This window comes from Ostrea edulis, chromosome 4, assembly GCF_947568905.1.
Source record: "Ostrea edulis chromosome 4, xbOstEdul1.1, whole genome shotgun sequence".
Classification (NCBI taxonomy): Eukaryota; Metazoa; Mollusca; class Bivalvia; order Ostreida; family Ostreidae; genus Ostrea; species Ostrea edulis.
In genome coordinates this window covers 27449499-27472536 of record NC_079167.1, presented here as the reverse complement: position 1 = coordinate 27472536, position 23038 = coordinate 27449499, and the positions used below count along the sequence as shown (strand labels likewise).

Genomic DNA, 23038 nt, shown 5'->3' with positions numbered 1-23038 from the left:
TTAGGTCCATGTCTTCCAAACGCAGACGGGATTTATGATAGAATAGTCCAAGGAACTGATCGCCCCTTTGGATAGGCATGGTCCAGTGGTATATAAGAGCCTGCAGTAGGAAAATCAGTCAGTCTGATGTGAACCTTTCTGCTCTACATAACTATGCATTCAGTTTTTCCTACAAATGTGGAGTTGTTTAGAAGATTTTTGAAAATTGGTCAATTTATGGGAGTTTTTGTCCCGCCCTTAATATTATGGGGGCGCAGGAGTCCTGAAATTTATAATTTATGTCCCCCTTGTCCTAAAGGTGCTTCAAACCAAATTTGAAAAGAATTAGAATGATAGTTATCTAGAAGTAAAAAATGGTCTATTGTTAATGCACTATGGACGACGACAAATGCACTCCAATAGCAATAGGTCACCTGAGCAACTTAGGTGACCTAAGAAAGCTGACACCTTTGACTCGAAAATCAGTAAAAGCTTTCTAGCTTTGACCAAAATGGTCGATTGGGCAGTGCCAGCAGCAGCAGAGCAACTGGTAATGTCCCGGGCTTGGCAGGCCTGGGGTGGATCTGGCCTATATAGCAAAACCAATGAACGACCAGAACCTTTCCGAATTGCGTCTCTGAACGTAGGCACGATGCGGGGCAAGTCTAATGAGATTGCAGAAGTGTTGTCTCGTAGGAAAGTTGATCTCCTTTGCCTTCAAGAGCTAGACTAGTTGGAGGAATGAGGGATCCAGAAAAATAAATGCAAAGGACTCCAAGTTTTCCTGGTCGGGAAATAAGAAAGGAACAGGTGGTGGCAGAAAGACTGGAGGATAAAATGTTTGAGGTGAAGATGATTTCGTATCGGATCCTCATTATACGGATTTTCGTGGGTAAGAAGGTGTTCGCTGTGGTGTGCATCTATGAACCTTAGCTTGGCCTTAGTGAAAATAAGAACAGCTTTTATGAGGAAATCCAGAGCCTGATGGCTCCCATCCTCCGAGGGATTGGAATGAACATATAGGAAGCAGTCCAGGCGGATACTAGGAATGGTATGGTGGTTACGTCGTAGGTCAGTGTAACAAAGAAGGTGAAAGGGTGCTTGAATATGCAGTCGCAAACAACTCCCTTTTCAAGAAGCACCACAGACACCTAGTCACATTCCAATCTGGAGATGTCAGTACAAAGATTGACTACATGCTATACTGTATTAGTTTCAGAAAATATGTGATAAATGTTAAAGTCGTTCTCAATGAAGAATATGTCTTACAACACAAGCTAGTTGTATGTGACTTCAAGGTTCAGGCTATGTGTAAAAGTAAGCACAATTTTACCCCAGGCAGACGACTGGAAACTTAAGGATTCAGCCTTAATGCTGAATTTGCCATGATTTTTCCATTGAAGGTGACAAGAACCAAGAAAGATACTGTTGATGGACTGTGGAAAGTACTGAAAGATGATGTATATGAGGCTGCAACTGAGGTATGTGGTCTGTGAACTATGCATCAATGGCGAAAGGAGACCTGGTGATGAAACGACACTGTTCAGGCGTTGTTTCAGGAACTGGAATGCAGGTGGTAGCAGGGAAGACTATAATGCTGTTAAAAGTATTGCCAAGCGGATTTTTCATCATGCAAAAAATAATGCAGAGAAAGAGCTTTTCCAAAACATCGACCTAAAGACTGGAGACATTTACAAGCTAGTCAAAGAAATGTATCGTGACAATAAGATGTAACGGGAGAAAACCCAGTTAGGAATTATTAGGGCAAACTATCTCTTAAGGTAGTACTCTACATCGTCATAATGGCTGACTTTCTTTACAAACATGGATGAAAAAATCGATATCAGCAATATTAGACTTTTCCTTTTCCATTTAAATGCCTAGCCAAGTATATCAGTAGGTTAGAATACCAACTGCTGAACTGTAGGTCGCAGGTTCGAGTCCAGCAGGGGTTTTAAATTTTATTCAGATTACCTTCTACTAAAACTGTTTTTTGACAAAATAAAATAAAACTTAAAAAATTCAACTTCAAAATATTATTGTACATATCTACATCAAATTATCTGGTGTAGCATACATCCTTAATGAGAAAACCAGGAAACTGGCATGGAAACAGCATTATGACAAACTACTATATGTAGAATTCCCTTAGAACCAAAACGATATTACAGAGGAACTTCCTGTTGAGGGTCCAAGTGTCCCAATCACAAATGGGACGATAAAAAAAACAGTCAGCAAAAGCTTCAGGTCCATCAGGCATAGTGGCAGAGATGACAAGGCCTACTGGCAGCACTGGTGTTGCATAGCACTTAAACATGATCTCTCTGATGGCATTGTTTGAGAAGAATGTATTCCAACAGAATGGGAAGAAAGTTACATAGTTTATACAGAATTTTTCAAATGCCCCTTGTATAACAAACAACGTAATGTATTTCCCATTTTTTATTTCTCATTTCTCTAGTGCAATGTCCCTGATTAACTATAACAGAAATTTGAAATGTACATAAAATTAATCACCATTTCTGTACCCAGATATCAATCTATACCCATTGCTATTCTATGATGGTTGATTTCAGTGTTTAAAAAAAAATGCATACTACTAAAAATAGATTCCAGAAACAAATATGCAACTCTGAAACTTGAATAAAAAGATGTCTAAATTATTGTAAAAAAAAAAAAAAAAGAAAAAAAAAAGAAAAGGGGGCTACAAAACAAAATCTGATCAGAAATAGATCACAACTTTGATAAATTAAATACAATATAAAATGCTCATTTAAAAGTTTCACATAGCTCTAGACTGAAATATGAAGAAAACTTAGCGACATCACATACACTCTCATACAAATTACAATGCTTGCTGATAATTTTGCATGTTCAAAATAAAGATCTTCACAACTAAAGTAATCAATGCCTCAAAATAAACTGCACACAACATTAAACATTTAAAGTAAAATAACGAAGCCAATTCAGTAAATGACCCACTAGCCGCCTGCTGTCTGAGATCACAATACGAACAGTTTTACTGTGTATAAATTCATGATAAAATGTAAATGAATGAAAGTTGTATAGTAATGGTAAACCCTACTTTTAGCAATCTGTCTCCCTACCCAATTTTCACATAAAAGAAATGAACATATGAATAACAATTGCTAGATGTTACAGTTTACATGTGTGTCCATTTCTGTCCTGTTTCTTGCAATCAAGGACTGGAATGATTAATGACTAATAACTCTTTTTACAGCAGGTTGCCATTAACCCGAGGTGGGTTTGTGTCAATGCCAACATAATCATAAAAGAAAAAAGCAAAATAAGAAGTAAATCTTCCCAAGCTATGTTAAAAAAAATCTTGTAAGATACACAGCAAAATGTAACAATGATGCGCTAATGATTTTGCTCATTCACCACTAAATATAGATACTAGGTCACAACACCAAAACTGTGTCAGTCGACACCTTTTATCACAGTAGTAAACATGACGTAAATGAATGGACAATTTCTGTTATGATCCTTATAAACAGGAACAGGAATGACAAATTGTAACAAAGACTTGCAGACTGCTGACCAAGTTCTTCGTTCTGTATCCCATGAGACAGTCGAACAAAATAGTTTGTAAGCATATTTTGGTAAAAATCCAGACTAGAATGTTACAGACTCCATCTGTATAAGTTCAACACGTTTAAGTGAATCTGGGATTTCACAACTTCCACAGCAACCTCAAATTGTCTGACCATACTCTCAGACAACATGTGTCCCAGATAAGACCTGGTGTTCCTATTTACACCCTGGAACCCAGCATGTGTCCCAGATAATATGTGGTGTTCCTATTTACACCCTGGGACACACTGGAACCCAGATAGCCTTTTTCTGTTCATTTGCTATCACAGTCTTCACTTGCTGATGCATTTCTGCCAAATTGCCACCTTGGATTATAGCTGTAAAGAAACAAGTAACTGATATACACAAAAGCAGTATTAACCATACCAGAGGTATGTAGATTTGCACGTTCATTAGAAAAAACTTATAAATCTATGCAACATCAGTTGAGAAAATGAAGTTTTCTCCCTATCAAATTTTTCTATTTCAAACATGAATTTTTTTTTCATCATAAAGATCCATATTTATGAGTATGAATAAATTATTGAAACTCTGACTTTAATGTAATTTAACGTCTTCATCATGGTGTCATATCAATTCTAGATGGAAATTTCCTAAGCTTTCTAAGGGGTTGAAAATAATTTTTTTATTAAAATTCTGTGAAACCAAAGCCAAAACGTTTACTGAGGAATCATCATTGTTCGTGGGGGACTGGTGTTCCTGGATTTCGTGGGTCACTCTTACCCATGAATTTACCTGTCCTCCAACATTTTTAAAACCAGGTAGAGTTATCTTTCAAAGTGAGATCATACCACTTACCCACGAAATTACGTCCCCATGAACCAGCAGAATTTTGCTTACCCACAGACATTGGCCCCCACAAATTAAAATGATGCCACAGTATGCTTTTAATATCATTTTTGCATCCTCTCAACGCAAATTAAAGAATTTATAATCCATCTGACTGGCTAACAAAGACAAACTGGGTGCTTTACATTGCAGAGAGACAAGTCTACCTGAGAACTGGTGCTGGTAGTCCTTTTCTAGCCTCTGGAATTTATCATACAGATCCTTGGCAGACTTAGCACTGAGTTTCTGGGAATGGAACTGGGGGTCAGTGATTTCCCTACAAACGACAGATAATACCAGTTAAAACCACAACATATCCATACATTATATTGGTAAATAGATATTTTACCATGGAACATATACTGTAGCTCTTTTGTGATATTTTGATGAGAGAGAATTGATTTCCAGGATGTCATTCCTACCTTAACTGTTTGTGAGACCTGTGTCTGGCAAACACAACAATTGGGTAGATCTGTAATCTGTGAAGTCGCTCTATGGCAGATGGACTGATGTTCAGCAGGCAATGCTTCCCCTGTGGTAAGAAAGAGTTTCATGATCTACAGTATTAAAATCTGAGTTCTGAAACATAAACTTTAGAATGGCTAAACAAACCCACACACATGGTGTTAAATATGCACAAATATTCAAGTACATTTAGTACAGATATGTTACAAGACTTCAAATTTTGACACAATTGGTTAATTCATCATCAGATCTTTTCTATACAAAAAGACAGACACTAGATTAGCTAATTCATGATTGTGGCAAATTGTTCTTGACCCCTACAAATACCATAAATTTTGTATATGCGCTAACACAAGTACACATACACATACCTGATCACAAATTTCCTTAATGATTGCTGTTCGGATACACTGGAATTTGTCCTCCTCTAACCAGTAGTCAATGTAAATACCATCTGCTAGGCCCTGCTCCATCACCTGCTTAGTCGTCTGCATCACAGCTATATACCACAAATATAAAATCAGTTATTTCCTAATACTGCTGTAATGAAAACACACTACACATTTAAATGTACATGCAACTGTTATCAAAAAAAGTTTCTAATTCATGCATTCTATATTCCATAGTATATATATATATATATATATATATAAAGCATGGAACATGAAATAAATCTTTTTTAAACCAAGCTAATACTCATGGAATTAGTTGCACTGTGACAGAAACACTTGTCTCTGTGAGTTAGAACAGTTTTGTTGATGTGATTGGTTATGAACTCACTAGGCTGCCCTGTGCTGTACTTGTCTGGAGATTCAGCCACTAGTTTTTTGATAAGGGAGTCTGCCAGTGGTGCCAACAGTATCACAGGCCTTGTATCCTTATCTGAAACATAGCATAACAAACATGTATTCTGAAATAAAGACCAAAATATTGACATCAAATATCAAAGTCAGAAGTTAACTTTGTTCTCTATCTAACAAAGCTGTTTTACATGTATGTATACTTGACAAAATTATCAGAGAATTAAAAAAAAAAAAAAAATCTACAAATTGTTTATAAATACTCTTGATACTTACATTCCATCCTCTCCACCTTTGTGTATTTGCTGAATGCCAGGTCTGCAAAATAAAAGACAGTCAAAAACCTCAGTTTCTCATTGAAATACTCTTTACAGACTTATTTTTGAAAAAGTTTAATATTCATTATTTTCACAGTGGGCCAGAACTGTGAAATGAAAACTGTAGACAATATAGCCTTGTAGAAACATAACAAAGGTTTTGCAAAACAGGGCACCCCCTATCAAAATGTTGGACTGTAATTCCTGCAAGTCTGATGAAAAAATTAGTAGTTGAATCTTGTACCCAAAAATGTTTGAATTCTCCTTTCACCTTTGTACAAGGCACCATTCGCGCAGGTCTGACATACTTTGTTTACATAACCAAACCAACAAGATTGCTACGTGTAGCAATGTCCCCCATCGCCACAAAAAAAGTTGAGGAACAAAAGTCCCATAACTCCTGTAAAATTTGTCGAATCAAAATGATGGCACAAAATGATCAACTACATATTGTGACAAACAATCCTACAAAATCGGTTAAGAGGTTTCAGAAGAGTTGTGTCCACACAGTGTTCCTATAATGTAGCATGTACAAATTCAACAAAGTCCCATAACTTTTGTAAAATTTGTCGAATACCAATGACGGCGCAATATGATCAAGTACATATGGTGACTAACAATCACACAAAATTTGAACAAAATCCGTTAGGAGGTTTCAGAGTACAAACGAAGGAACCGGCAAGTTATTTATCACACCTCAGACAAAATTGTTGAAGTCTAATTCGTCAGATCTTGTTCACATGACGCTGTGAAAAAAACTGTATCATGCGAGAAAAATCCGTATTGAGCGAGTAATTTTTTATTAACGGGTTCGAATTGCGACCCGTGACAAAATTGGCGAAGCGATAAGTTGTATGACATAGACCCCCACATATACAGTTAGAGGTCTTTGACGTGATAAATTCGTTACACGGTTAGTACACCATGCATTTTTCCGTATCAGGTCACTAACTAACTGTGTAACTAATAGTATCCCTCAAAGATTAAAACTGCCTTTAAACTGAGTAAAGGTTGATTTAAAACAAAAGTCCATGACATTAATCAGGAGCAAATTCAAAATTGTGCACTGTATACAAGAATGTGCAGACACAAAGTAAAGGATGTGTAACTGTTCTACGACATTTTCCTACCTTCGAGAAGTGGTACCGAGTCACTGGTGAGTGAGGTTTCAGAGAAGGAGTTGAACTCCCGACTGTCTTTGGAGTTATTCCTCTTGTGTTTAGCCTTCTTCCTGAAGAAACTACTTCTGGCAGATCCAGACATACGTCGAGTGGATCCCCGGGTCTCCTCCATGTCGTGGAGACTTAAACTCTCAGAATAACTTCTCCTCAACTCCATCTCTAGCCTGCAGAACAAATACATGAATTAAAATAATTCTCAGTTTTAAATTGAATTATACGAAAAAATCACTTTAGACTTGTTACATCTGACATATATATGTGCCTCTAAAATACAGTAAAACAGATAAATTCAATTTCTTTGAATCTAACAAAAAATTAATATATACATGCAAATTCATAAAATAAATTATAATAAATTCTATATATAGCAGATAGATATTAAATCACATGTATGTAAAAACTTTTAATGAATGATATCAATATATTTTTTGAGTTTCAGTCAAAAATATATCATACATGCCCTGGAGATTGCAAATTTAATTCAGTGGAGTCATGAACTTCTGATCAAACAACAATTTTTCTATCATTAAAACTTTGTTGTTTGTGGAAAATGCTTTTGGCAGACTTACTTGTCTTGACTTGGAATGATTCCTTTGTAGTTTAGTTTATGACCATCATCATTAACTAGCCAGGCAAACCAGTTGTCTGGCTTTCCATCATAGAGTGTATTCTCAATCAACATGATGTCATCCTTCTTAAAGCTCAGTTCACCATCACCCGTTGGCTTGTGGTCAAAGTGTGCCCTCACATAAAATGACTCGCTGTTAAACTGGTTACACAATTGTCTGTATTCTGCAAAATTTATACACATTTTGAACTAATAATTGCTTTTCATACAAACAGCCAATGGGCCTTAATCCACCAAATTATCACATAACAAAAAAAATGTGTTGCATTTGAATAATCTTTCATTCAAACTCTGATGAGAACTAAATGTAGTCAGTTCTTCATTATCTAAAGTGATATTCATTTCTTTAGACCACAAACGTTTTTCCATCATAAAATTATGCCCTTGACAAGTAACTTTTTTCATTAACAACCTCATGCTATCTACAGTTTCTTTTATCTCTCCAATAAAAATTCATGGCATAAAAGATAATTCTAACAATTTTACAAGTGACTTTGAACTTGGCCAGTTCACCATAATCCAAGGTCATAACAAACCCCGAGGACTGAACCACTGACCCAGGGCCATTGAATTTCACAATTTTGGTAGCGGCAACCATGCTCAATATAATCATGCATACAACATTTCATACATTTTCACTATATTTGCCATAGAGCCACACCCTACAATCTAAGCCTCTGACACAGGGGTCATGAATTTCACAATTTTGGTAAGGGCCTCTATGTTCATTATCACTATTTTATGTTATCAGTTTAATTCTTTAATGTCCAGGAGTCTTCAAGAATTTTAAAACAGAAATAATGCACTTTCATTATGCAAGCCCGAGAGCCCCATCAAAGCACCAGAATCCCTGACCCAGCAGCCTTGAATTTGACAATCTTTGTAAAGGACTTCATGTTCATTATTACTATGCACCTAGTCTGGATGTTTGATGTTAATGATTCATGAAGTTGTTTTTTAAATAAATAATTCAATCTCACTATGAATCATAGAGCCCTCCCTTCCATGAATTTAACAACCTTACTACGCCCTCCAGTTTGTTTGATGTCCAGGATTCAAGAAATCTTTTATGAAATAATACATTTTCACTAAATGAATTAATATTACAGCTGCATCTTAGCACCAGAACCTCTTATTCAGGGGTCATAAATTCACAATCTGGTACAGGATTCTTATGCATCATGATTAAGTAAACGAGTTTGCTTGATAGATGTCCAGAAGTAAAAACATCTTCAAAGAAGGAATTTGTTGTTGGTGAGATTTTCCCCTATCTTCAGCCACCTAGGGCCATGAAATTCATATTTTTGTTACCCTTACCCTTTATATGCTATATACCAAATTTGATAAAAATTGACCCAGTAGTGTCTGAGAGGAAGTTGAAAATGTTCAAATGTTAACACATAGATAGAAAAAACCCAGATTAGGTCTTTTAAATGACTAAAATGGCCTAAAAGATGAAGTTTATGAACATCAGCTCATGAACGAGAATTCCAGTGAATATTCTATCTCCTTCCACTACTTACTTGCTGGGTTATATTGTGCTTGCATTCTGATGAATGCACAAGGTTTGTTTAGTTCTGTTGAGGCCTTTTCTGGGGTAATTGTTAAAAAATCAACATTGTTGTACTGAAAAAAAATATGAAGATAAATGTAGATTATTTCAAACTTTTACAAATTTCTTTTGCAAATTTTAAAAACAAAATCACTGTTTACAAGAAGTTTCCGATATTGCAAACCTCTGCCAAGACTGGCCTAATCTAACAATAATTTCAGGTACAATGCTTTCAGATTACTAATCTCATTCACAGATCATTTCCAAAATGAAATTGCCTCTTGCTATTCATTAAATGTGTCTTTGTAGTAATTTGAGTAAAATCCCAAATGTAATTATTTTGCAATCTTTTCCACAAATACCTATCAAAACGATCAAATCATAACCTCCTTGTTCAAAGAAATATACTTTAAAGTTTAATCAACCATGAAGCTCTTACCTCCAGGATTTGATCTCCACACCTCAAGCCCTCATGTCCAAAAACACAGCTGTTAGGCTGAACCTCTTTGACAAATATTCCAAAGTTTGCTTGACCAACAATGGATATATCTAAGCTCTCATTGGGCAAAGATTTCCTTTTTGTTAACCATCTGGGTGGTTCAGATGGCAAGTCAGAACTACAAAAATAAAGCCCAGCTTTATAACGACAATGCTCTTCTCCACTAGGCGGTTTAAAATTTAAAGCATCAAAAACTTCATTGAAAGTAAAAACTGTAAACCATTAGGTCACATCAAATCAATTCTCTGGTTCTCAGACACCCCCCCCCCCTAAAATCGGCCGCTAACACGAGTTTATTGCCGCCCCGGGAAAAAAATTGCCGCCACCCATATTTTATCCGTCAAAATAAAATTCATGTTTTGGTGCCAAAATAGTAAAGCGTCTTCCTGAATGAGACGTGCTGCTTAGTTGATGTAAACAATATGGTGACAGAAACAGTTCTTGTCAGCATTGAGATTATTTTTAACTCAAAACAGATTGTTCCACGGACAATTATACTGGTAGACTTGTCCTTGACAGTTGATACGCTTTGCAAGAAACTTCTGGGCGGTGAATTTAAAAAAATTGAAACCGTGAAGGAACAAATTGATGAAAGCAAGGCCGAGTTGAAGTATGACGTTTTCGTAGGTCGAAAAAAAAACCGGCTGACAGCGATAAGATTTTTTCAACAGTGAAAATTTCTGAAGTGGTTGAACTTTTTGGGAAATATTTAAAAGTGAAATTGTCTGAAAAAAAGACTGATTTGCCCTCGTCAGATGAACCTTTGGCACAGAAAAAGTCGGTGTTTGCCGTTTTGCTGGAGGCCTGGGAAAAACTGAAACTACCTCAAAGACCAAATGAAAATAATAAACGGTGTTGAATACCATTTGTAAAACTCTAACTTTCTTCACAACACAAAAAAACAAAACCACGGATAAAAAATCCCTACCCATTTGTGACATGGAGATAAACTGAAAAACTAAACCCCCTACCTACCTACCCATTTTTAAAAAAAACAATTGTCTGAGAACCAGATAATCTATTTGATGTGGCCTTAATCTTCATGTTATTTCTGCAGACTGCAATAGACAATAAACATCAACTCAGAATAATGCCAGCTGCAACAAAACCAACCTAGGAATCCTAATGTGAGTGCTGGACTTTGAGCCGATCTTTTTGCTTCTTCTAAATGTGTCAGACTCGGGAGAATTCATTGGAGATGTTCCAGTGCTCTCCCCTGAAGAGTCAGCTGCTCTGTTGTACTCTGCAAGAATAATAAAAATGTTAGATAATTTTACAATACAAACTGAAGACTATACAATACACTGAACTAATATCTTTCTGTGATATGATAGCCTTACCATCTGGGTTGAACTGGACCAGTAAACTGAGTGCATTTCCTGTTTGTCGTAGGAATTTAGCTGCCATATCTTGTGTGGCTGTTCTCATGTTTATTCCACAAATCTGCATAATTATGTAAATTATTAGTTTTAGTTTTCAGTATTCAATGAAACTGATGTCACTGCTGGTTCAGTACAATAAGTTTAGTTTAGACTTCTATGAGTGACAATATCATTTCTGAATTATGTAAATGCTTTTTGCCCTTAATGATTTATTGCAACAGTTAATACATATAAAATTGAAGGGGGGGGGGGGGGATCTAACAAAACACGACAAAACCAACTTACAAATAATATTTGTTTTGCAAGGTCAATAAATCAATGTAATGAGACTTCTAAAAACTGTACCTCCAAGGTCAATAAATCAAAGTAATGAGACTTCTAAAAACTGTACCTCCAAGAGTTGATCTCCAATGACCAATCCACCCTTCATGGCCAGACTGTCTTCTTGTACAGAGGAGACAAAAACCCCTCCATGGGGACCACTCCCTATGGAAAATCCCACAAACTGAGAATTCCTCTCTATGTTGATCTTCCTTGTCTCTCCCATCAAAGGCCTGAAAATAATCAAAGGGATAAGGAAGCCTGATATGCAAACCAAAAATCTCCCCCTTTTTCCAAGAAACCAGTGTCTTCCATGTGTGTGTAATTCACACCATTAAGCAATTATACAACCTAAATTAAAATAAAATATCAGTGCTTATTTTCCAGACAAAAATCTTTCAAAACTGATTTTTCATGTTCATAGTGCTTTAAAAGTTATACAACATACAATAACATTTTAATTTCTTTGTTCAATATAAATTAGAACACTTACTTATTTGACTACAAAGATATTAATAACACTAATACACATGTTCTACCAAGATATCAATAACACTAATACACACCAAGATATCAATAACAATAATACACACCGAGATATCAATAACAATAATACACACCGAGATACCAATAACACTAACACACACCAAGACATCAATAACACTAACACACACCAAGATATCAACAACACTAATACACACCCAAGATATCAATAACACTAATACACACCAAGATATCAATAACACTAATACACACCAAGATACCAATAACACTAACACACACCAAGATATCAATAACACTAATACACACCGAGATACCAATAACACTAATACACACCGAGATATCAATAACACTAATACACACCAAGATATCAATAACACTAATACACACCAAGATATCAATAACACTAATACACACTGAGATATCAATAACACTAATACACACCGAGATACCAATAACACTAACACACACCGAGATATCAATAACACTAACACACACCGAGATATCAATAACACTAATACACACCAAGATATCAATAACACTAATACACACCGAGATATCAATAACACTAATACACACCAAGATATCAATAACACTAATACACACCGAGATATCAATAACACTAATACCCACCGAGATATCAATAACACTAATACCCACCGAGATATCAATAACACTAATACACACCGAGATATCAATAACACTAATACACACCGAGATACCAATAACACTAATACACACCGAGATATCAATAACACTAACACACACCAAGATATCAATAACACTAATATACACCAACATATCAATAACACTAATACCCACCAACATATCAATAACACTAATACCCACCGAGATATCAATAACACTAATACCCACCGAGATATCAATAACACTAATACCCACCGAGATATCAACAACACTAATACACACCGAGATATCAACAACACCAATGCACACCGAGATATCAATAACACCAATACACACCGAGATATCAATAACACCAATACACACCGAGATATCAATAACACTAATACACACCGAGATATCAATAACACTAATACACACCGAGATACCAATAACACTAATACACACCGAGATACCAATAACACTAATACACACCAAGATATCAATAACACTAATACACACCAAGATATCAATAACACCAATACACACCAAGATATCAATAACACTAATACACACCAAGATATCAATAACACTAATACACACTTCACCAAGATATCATACCATTAATATACCATTGCATCTCGAGAAATTTTCACTCATATGGAGATGTCACCCATACCGGTGAAAGGCTTCAAACTTAGGTCTATGTTCATCGCTTACGGTCATTGAGCAGTGAGGGGTCTTTAGCATGCCACACCTACTGTGACACAGGACATCCACTTTTAAGGTCATCTCGAAGGACCCGTGACATTCACACCTGATGCTAAGCATTTGGCGATGGAACTTTTACTACCAGTTTTAACGACTTAAGACTGTCGCAGCCGGGATTCGAACCCTGACCTTCCACATGCGGGGTGAACGCTCTACCTCTAGACCACAGTGGTGGTTTAATACACACGCTCCACCAAGATACCAATACCACTAGTACACATGTTCTATCAAGATATCAATACCACTCGTACACGTTCTACCAAGATATCAATACCACTAGTACGCATGTTCTACCAAGATATCAATACCACTAGTACACATGTTCTACCAAGATATCAATACCACTAGTACGCATGTTCTACCAAAATATCAATACCACTAGTATACATGTTCTACCAAGATATCAATACCACTAGTACGCATGTTCTACCAAGACATCAATACCACTAGTACACATGTTTTACCAAGATACCAATACCACTAGTACACATGTTCTACCAAGATATCAATACCACTAGTACACATGTTCTACCAAAATATCAATACCACTAGTATACATGTTCTACCAAGATATCAATACCACTAGTACGCATGTTCTACCAAGACATCAATACCATAGTACACATGTTTTACAAAGATATCAATACCACTAGTACACATGTTCTACCAAGATATCAATACCACTAGTACGCATGTTCTACCAAGATATCAATACCACTAGTACGCATGTTCTACCAAGATATCAATACCACTAGTACGCATGTTCTACCAAGATATCAATACCACTAGTACACATGTTCTACCAAGATATCAATACCACTAGTACACGTGTTCTACCAAGACATCAATACCACTAGTACACATGTTTTACCAAGACATCAATACCACTAGTACACATGTTCTACCAAGATATCAATACCACTAGTACGCATGTTCTACCAAGATATCAATACCACTAGTACACATGTTTTACCAAAATATCAATACCACTAGTACACATGTTTTACCAAGATATCAATACCACTAGTACACATGTTTTACCAAGATATCAATACCATTTTTACATGTTCCACCAAGATATCAATATCACTAAAATACACATACTCCACCAAGATACCAATATCACTAATATACATGTTGCAAAGGTTTAAATACCACTTATACACATACAGTAAGTATTGATTGTGTTCTTACTTTCTCCTTCTGTGATGAAGAGACTCTGTACTAGTATCTGGTTCTTCGGAATGGCTCGGTGATGTAGGACTAGTTCTTGCTGCAACTAAAACACAACACAACATTAGAGACCAGATATCATGGACTCCAATATGTCCCTTACTTCAATTTTAATACAACACTGGTATACCCTTACCAACTTCCACAGAGCCTGAGTTCCTGCTGGGGTTGAAATTAGGTATGTAGATCCGTTTTGAATTATTTTTTGGATAGGGGGGCTTGACAGATCCATCAATGTCTGACACAGTCCTTTCGGAGGAAGCTCTACTTGGAATGTAGCTATAAGGATCACTGGTAGAGCTCATGACTGAGGGACAAGGTGAATTACAGTAGTCAAAGGGAGATCGGCGAGGTTCAATGTCTGGGAATGATCCGGGGGGTGAGTTATAGGCTGGGGAAATAGATGGACTGACAACAACTGGGGCACTTGTTTGGCTGCCATGGACTGAATAATGAGCTTGGGGTCTCACAACCAAGGAACTGCCGCTGTTTAAAAAAGCAATAACAATTTCTACTAGTTAATGATAGTTTTTGTAACTTGACAAAAATAAAACTTAATTACAAATACAATTTTTTTTATCTAATATTTAACTATATCTATAGTGATGACCTCTATTTGTATCATTAGTGAGATAATATAAAGACTTAAAATTTACTAGTATATTTACCTGTTATGTTGCATTCTGTTACTATGAACAGGATGCCTTTCATGAAATGGGGGTGGTGAATTAAATGCTGAGAAATCACTTCGTACCACAGACTGTCCAGACTGGTATTCACCCATTGGCAGCCCTATCCCACTCACAGAGGAGTCATTTGAGGAATGAAGCTGACTAGAATTGAATGGAGACAAGTTAACACTGTGTCGATGTGCCCTGTCCTTTTCCACAGATCGGGGCCGATTCCTTGGCCCCCTGCTAAGTTCCCATGCCTCTCTTGGAGGGACATTGGGCACATCATAATGGTTGTGGTGACTAGAGGGGGGTCGCTTCTTTGTTTTTGGTGGTAAGTGCCTAACATGATTATGTGGCATGGCATTGTCAGGGTTAAACACAAAAGGGGCTGGATTAGGATGTACACTAGAATTACTGTTACTGTGTAGTACATATGGTGATGATTTGGTATTCATTGGGGGAGAGTGTATTGGGGAGTTGGAGAGTTTTATTGTAGAGTCACTGCCTTGTGGACTGTGACAGGGGCTCTGTTTAACCGCTTTATGTGAGGCTTCCGTTCTCTCTGGAGGGGTTGGGGGGATCTTTTCAGATCCTTTTGGGAAGAAATTGAAGTTTGTAATAGATGGTCTGTCTGGGTATTTCTGTGGAGAAGGCATCATGACAGTTCCTTGTTTCATGGGCTGCATTTTGTAACACTTAGGCCATGTTCCACTGTTTTCATTGTCAAACTCACGTTTTTGAACATTTTTTCTCTGCACTGTTCCATGATTTGCTTTTGGGTCTCCCAAACTGAATTCAAGCACGACATTGCCATTTATTGTTGAAGTTGGTCGGGAAGATTTATGTCTCTTATTGGTGTCATCATGGTCATGTCGATCATGGTGTTTAGATTTTGGCTTGAAAAACTTCCCAATAGCTTTTTCAATCCTGTGGCTATTTTTAGGTTTATGGTTGTCCAGATCCTTTTCACTTTTTGAACCTTTCACAGTCCAGTCATTTGACCCTGGACTATTGTTCAGGTCATCTGTCTGAGATGTGCTAGTCTTGACCTTGCTGGTACTTTTTGAGTTCTCTAGTGCATCATTTCCATCCCACATGTGATGTTTCATGTCCTCACTCTTCGAGAAAGTTGGCGATAGTTGAGTACCGGAATCCTGACATATTTCCTTATGATTGAGAGGGATGGGAGAAGATCCTGCGGAGTTGAAGGGTGACATTTGTCTCCACACTTCTATAGATACAGGGTCAGAACATCCCTGTAGGAGCTTCATAAGTTCTGTGGGAGTGAAATTCTCCACTGATGTGCCATTCACCTGAAAATTAAACATAGCAATTCTGTTTTCAATGAGTGTTTTATGTGTTCTCATATCAAACAAAACCATTTATATGGATGTTTTGCATATTCATGATGCTAACACTTTGTTAGCCAGTGATACCAATTTCTGAGTTCACACTTACACAGATGATTCTGTCTCCTGTGGACAACATGCCCTCCTTGGCTACTGTGGACCCTGGGACAATACGAGCAATGTATAGGCCCTGCTCGATGTGTATACCCATATCTACAATAAAATTCAAGTAGCTCTAGAAATATGTGATAATATTTCTATCTTACACAAGAAGATCTGCACTTTCTGACCTGTTAAACTGAAACCTGTATATACTGACCTTTTCCCAGTGACAAGTTAAGTTGAATGGGCTGCCATATTCTAGGTGTAACACAACGCCGTCTCCTAACCAGCTGAAATTGTACCAGATGCTATTTATAATGACATACTCACAACAACAAAAAAACAACCATCACTCAGTAATAATTAGTAATAACATATACCACTAATATCAACTTGTATATGGGTAATTTCTAGTCCGAGGTCAAGTAAAAAGCAAAAAAAATAAAAAATAAAATAATAAGACAAAATAATAAAATTTAAAAATTCCCTTACCAGTGATACATGTGATGAATTCTTTAGAGATTGGAGAACAGTTCGTTTTTCAACATTTGTGACATCCATGTTGTTGATCTTCAACACCACATCACTGATCCTGGAAAAAGATTTCAAGATACATATCTAAGTGCTATGGTTATATCCATTTTAGGAAACAAAACTAGCTTTTTTCACAGCATTGTTTTAATCTTTAATTCCATGGAATGTTGGTAATTAAATCTGACATATAAGATCCATCTTATGACATAACTTTAAGATTTGACCATCCAAATGCAGAGAAAATGTTAAACTGAACAGAAAAATACACTGTATTAACAACTGCTACAGTGTAAATATCACAAATCAACTCATGAAGGTGTCAATTTTTCATGATTGCTTGGAAGTCCATTATTGCATGTTTAATGCATTCCACAATATAATAAAAAGAAGCTTTTTTTTAACTACAGATGTAATTTGGACATGACACCTAGGTTTCTGTGAAGGCTTACTTGAGCTTGCCGTCTGCAACACTTCCTTTAACAACATGGTTGACATACACTGCATGATCATTTGGAAGCACAGGGTCATCTTTCCCACCCACAATGTCAAAACCAAGGTTATCAGGAGTTAGGCCCCTCTGAAAATTGTTTTTCAAATATATGTAAAAACTGTAATAGATACAACTATTGTAAGAAAATGTCAAAGTTTGAGAGTCCATCAAGATCATAAAAGCCATGATTTGCATCTAAAAGTCATTCATGTAAGAATTGTCAAATGGCAGATTGTTTTTCAGGTCCTTGCTGAACTGCTCCAAGCAAAAAAGAAAACAACAGATTTACCGTCTAATACATAAATAACCAATTTTAATAACATTGTAACTTTTTCCCTATTGGCACATGATGTTAATGCTGTGTGTTTGTAGAGAACTTTATTTCAAAATATGTTAATCCCATAAAAAACATCTGATAAAAAATTTAGGCCTTACACTTTTTGTTTACAAAGCTCTGTAGATCTAAAATCACAGGCACACAAATAGTAAATCAAAATGTTTCATCACTTTATCTTTATTAAACAGCAGGTCCCACTGACAAAAATTGGCACAAGTTAGTGTTTGATGTTACCACATCTCGATTTACGAATTAAAAAGTTTTTCACAGGGAGCTGTTTTGGTGAACCAAGTGTGAGATGGTTTCAGTAGCTGGCATTGAAACCTATTATCTCTGAACATCATGGTTACAGATTTCAGTTAATTGTAGACCTCAGCTGTTCTGGCACACAGAGAAATGGTAGGGGAGGTCAAAGTTCATATAGATATACATGCATCTTTTTTGTAGATTATCCAATCTGCAGAGTATCTCATCAAATTTTTTGATCTTGAACCACAACATAGAATATGTTTTTAAATCCCTTGTTGCTAATCACACCTAAACATTCTCATGGGAATTCACCAAAAAAAAAAAAAAAAAAAAAAGAAGAAGAAGATTTTCAGAAACAGTAGTAATTGGTAAAATAGGTTGATTAATTATAAGAAACTCTCTGGTCAAATATTTCTGCACTTAAAATCCCTAGACAAAACAATCTTGGACAAACTAGAGTGTTGTTTTTTCAAACCATAGCCCATGTCAGATATCTACATTTCTACACCAAAAATACATGTTCCACTTTTCATTCTGCTGTTTTCCTTAGATATTGACCATCTCTCATGTTTTTCTTATATTGATTTACTGGCCCTTTAGTATTTTTGGTTAAAGTACATACTTTGATTTTTTCCCTTCTATCTTCCATCTATGTTTTTTGTACAAATTAATCCACCCCTATATTTATAGATCCTTCCCTTCACTTACAATGTCCACCTGCACTGTCTCAGTTTCCAGTTCCTGCAAATCAGCATCAATGGCAGAGTCTCGGCTGTGGTTGTGTCCCACTCCATTCAGCTGATTTTTTCTTGCCTCTTTCTCCATAATTGATTCATATTTCTCTCTGAAAAATTAGGTATCAATTCAAATGCAAAACAACTTTCTACAGTTGTGCAATCCTGTATAAATAAAGGATATCATTATTACAGTGCTAAGGTATCATTTACAAATGAATCATGACTGAGTAATATTGATTTTGAATTCCCCCTCATCTTCAATATTCAAAGGAGAAAAACTCATAAATTATCAATGTCCAAATAAAAAAAAGTACAAATTCACTCACTACAAATAAACCTTCATAAAAAAATATTGATGAGTTGTAGAAATCTTTATACTGATTAGTCTGCTTTGGTGCAAAAATGAAATTTTGTGGAATCTGTCCAGCTAATAACCCTAAAGTCCAACAAATTACAATCTATTGTGCACCCCCACCCCCCCATCCCCATCCTCTCAATGAAAATAATTGTTAAAAAGAAAATTGGCAAATCCTCTAGTCGATAAAATGCTTGAGTAACAACAAAACACTGCCTGGCTTTGGGAAGTTGTCATCTATACATTAACATGCAAAAACTAACTGACAATAAAAATTTGTGATTCATGACGACAAAAAACCCTCCCAGCTGATTTCTCATCTTTGTTTTCTGTATCATTAAACTCAGTGCACCATTTTCCCTGCATCATTCACTCTTGTGGCTTACCTTAATCTCTCCCCTGAATCTGGAAATACTGCCCCTGAACTCCGACTATTACAGACAGATGATAATACAGTACTGTACAAACATACATTTATCTGCAGAGTCAGGTGCACTCTTCTCATACAATAGTCTTATCCACGCAGCTCAATCAGGTGAATTATCAAACATGACATTTTGATGTAATTTGATTTTTGATGTATTTTCATTAATTAGTTCTCAAACATCAATTTCAGAATGTTTTTCTTCTAGATATATTAGACGGGTTGGTACAACATGAATGAGCTTTGTTTGATATTCACAGGAATACAAGCCCACACACACATTTAAAGACTCCAAGAACATCTTTTCATTCCATTCACAGAAGATTTACCTTCTTAGTTCTAATCATTTTTGAAGGGAATAAAGAACTGAGTTCATTTTATGCATGAAATGGCTGTTGATTTCCATATTTTGAACAATTCTACAGCATAAGTATTTCATACTTTCATTAGCTACAAAGCATTTTTTTCTATGGAGTTCATTTATAAATGAACTAGACATGCAAATTTGCTCTTGATTTGATTGGAAAATGCACCATTTTGACATGTATTACAACAAAGAAATTATTAGGAGCAAAGCCTTTGATCCAATAACTAGATGATGTGCAGCAAGTGGCAATAACAGTCCTATCAATAGCCAGGTACACACTTGCACGCACGCACACACATATAATAATACACGTCCACACTTAGAGATTGTTTATTCTAAATTTAGTCTGTTAGTGTATCAAATTTGTCAACAATATAGAATATCAATATTTATTGTTTTTGTCATAGTGTGTATAGTATGTAATATTTGTTTATAAATGTAATATATGTCTCTTGATAAAGACGTGGGGTTTCATCCAAAATTTGAGGTTTTTAAACAGTGTCGTGGCCATGCTTCTACAAATTTCTTTTCTGGCCTTGTATCTTTTTAGATCCGACACTTTAAGAAAGTAGGATGTTGGACTTTTGTTATGACATATTTTGCAACAACATAATGCACAAACTAGTTCTTTAATCATGATGCACACTCTAAAATATTTGTATGCTGAATAGTAAAAATTACTAATCTTTGATTTGATATTTTTTGGAAGTCTTTGTACACCTTCTCCTTAAGATTTGTTTCATTCAAACAACTACTTCTGACTTAAATTGTAAGATATTGCAATAGCCTGAAAATCAGGATCAAACAACACACTAGCAGCTTCCTCCTATAAATTGCATGTATACATGCAGTGAAACATTTTTGTGCTGTGAAACAAACCTGATTTCCTTGAGCTCCTTGCAGGCCTCCATCTTTTCTTTTTTGATGTTGTCATAGTCTCTAAGTGCCTGGGCTTTGTCACTGACAGCCCTATCCCTTTGGTGCCTCAGACTCTCACACAAGGAGCGGATCCCTTCTCTTTCCTGTACAATCTTGTCTCGCTCACCAAGGGCCCAGTCTCGGTTCTTTTTTGATTTCTCTGCTTCTGTTTTGGCATCTGCAGTGGAAGATGATATGCATACAAGACCTTATATTTACATTCACTTTGTTTTTACCTTAACATTCTCACTGAAACTGGAGGTTGACATCTCACACTTTAAAGATTTGAAATAGGCTAATCATTATGTATGAATACACTTTTTTCATTTCAATCATTATTGAAATGCAATTAAAATCACTAAAATAATTTCCATACGGATCCAGCTAGGTTAGAATAGGTCCTCAGTACCCCTTGCTTGTCCTAGGAGGCAATTAAATGGGGCGGATGCAACAAAAAAACAACAAGGGCTGGTATCACAGTCAGCAGGTGTGGCACGATAAAGATCCATCCCTGCTCAAAGGCTGTAAGCACTGAGGATAAGCCTAAATTTTGCAGCCCTTCACCGGCAATGGTGACGTCTCCATGTGAGTGAGAAATTCTCGAGAGGGACATTAAACAATATACAATCAATCAATCATTAAAATTGAAAGCATATGAGATAATATACCTTGAGCCACCAACACTGGTATATTCAAAGGAGCACATTAGCACTCCATGATATATATGCTGGTGTGAAGAAGCTGGAAGTATGGCATCTCATATGATACTTTCAAAAACTGGAGGACATTTCTTAAATAAAAGAGCTCTTGTCACAAGTATCTTATTCTTAACTCTACATTCAAATGTGTTGAAATCAGGTGAAGACTCGGGATATTTTTTAGGTAAAAGGGGATGATATGCATAACATGCAGATAAAGGTGTTAGTTTTCTTCATAGTTTGCACAATATGACTTGAAAATTTGGTATATTAGATGCAACACTTTGGGTGGCCGTAATAAAAATTCTAACTTTAGAAATGTGAGGCAATGCAAGAGACAAATTTTATTTAACTGAACTTTTTGAACCTTTTTATTGGATTTCGATAACAGATGATTGCATCAAGACCTTAAAAACTTTAAAACATACACAATTTACATGTGGTATGAAAAAAGTAATGCATCTTTTCCTCTCATTTGTGAATTCACATCTTTATGCATCACCAGGTAGATTATATAAACATCTCCATATGGAAAACGCAACACCTGCCCCCAGTCAGGAAACAGGCTGCCGGTTCTTCAACTTAGAACATAGCAATAATCCTCTACATACTGAGTCTGTGGAGAATATAATCCTTATATTCCAATGATAATGTATTCTTCCCCTATCAGAAGGGCTTTCTGCTCAAAGAAAATTGGAATATGGGGTCATGGATTGAATCACTGTGTAAGTAACTCGATTTATTTTGGGATGTATCTTTTAAGATATTGCAAAAGATAATATTAGACAGACAATGAACCATTTCAAAGAACTACATGTTACAGAGACTATTTCCTGCCCTAAAATCAACATTCAAATGAGAAGCATATCAATTAAAACTAAAGAACTTTCCTTTATTTCAAACAGTAGCTATTATCATTATCTAGTAACGATGTCATGAAAATGCTGGTGTATATATATATATACACGTAAGACTCTAAAGTGCGATGGTCTGCGCCAAAGTGCAATGGTTTGTTAACGTTACGCACGCCAAAGTGCGATGGCCACGCCAAAGTCCGATGGTGCGGAGTTCAGTAACGTTTGTGACGTCGCGTCATTGTGACGTCAAT

At 36.1% G+C, this 23038-nt stretch overlaps 1 protein-coding gene across 3 annotated transcripts in view; it reads right to left on the bottom strand.

Annotated features, from left to right (window-relative positions):
• Nucleotides 1-2406: 2406 nt before the first annotated feature.
• LOC125669604 (disks large homolog 5-like) overlaps nt 2407-23038 on the bottom strand; it is a 44382-nt gene continuing 23750 nt past the window's right edge. For all 3 annotated transcript variants that reach the window (XM_056162132.1, XM_048904238.2, XM_048904239.2), the window contains 22 exons: nt 21194-21410; nt 19140-19275; nt 17805-17932; nt 17314-17413; nt 17039-17111; nt 16829-16932; nt 15365-16683; nt 14833-15182; nt 14658-14742; nt 11638-11800; nt 11205-11307; nt 10978-11107; nt 9805-9982; nt 9337-9439; nt 7755-7977; nt 7135-7349; nt 5964-6005; nt 5668-5769; nt 5259-5386; nt 4845-4954; nt 4590-4699; nt 2407-3911 (listed from right to left, as the gene is read on the bottom strand). In XM_056162132.1, the coding sequence (XP_056018107.1) occupies nt 3805-3911; nt 4590-4699; nt 4845-4954; nt 5259-5386; nt 5668-5769; nt 5964-6005; nt 7135-7349; nt 7755-7977; nt 9337-9439; nt 9805-9982; nt 10978-11107; nt 11205-11307; nt 11638-11800; nt 14658-14742; nt 14833-15182; nt 15365-16683; nt 16829-16932; nt 17039-17111; nt 17314-17413; nt 17805-17932; nt 19140-19275; nt 21194-21410 (4226 nt within the window). In that variant the 3' untranslated portion in view covers nt 2407-3804. The remainder of the gene's footprint in view (nt 3912-4589; nt 4700-4844; nt 4955-5258; nt 5387-5667; nt 5770-5963; nt 6006-7134; nt 7350-7754; nt 7978-9336; nt 9440-9804; nt 9983-10977; nt 11108-11204; nt 11308-11637; nt 11801-14657; nt 14743-14832; nt 15183-15364; nt 16684-16828; nt 16933-17038; nt 17112-17313; nt 17414-17804; nt 17933-19139; nt 19276-21193; nt 21411-23038) is intronic.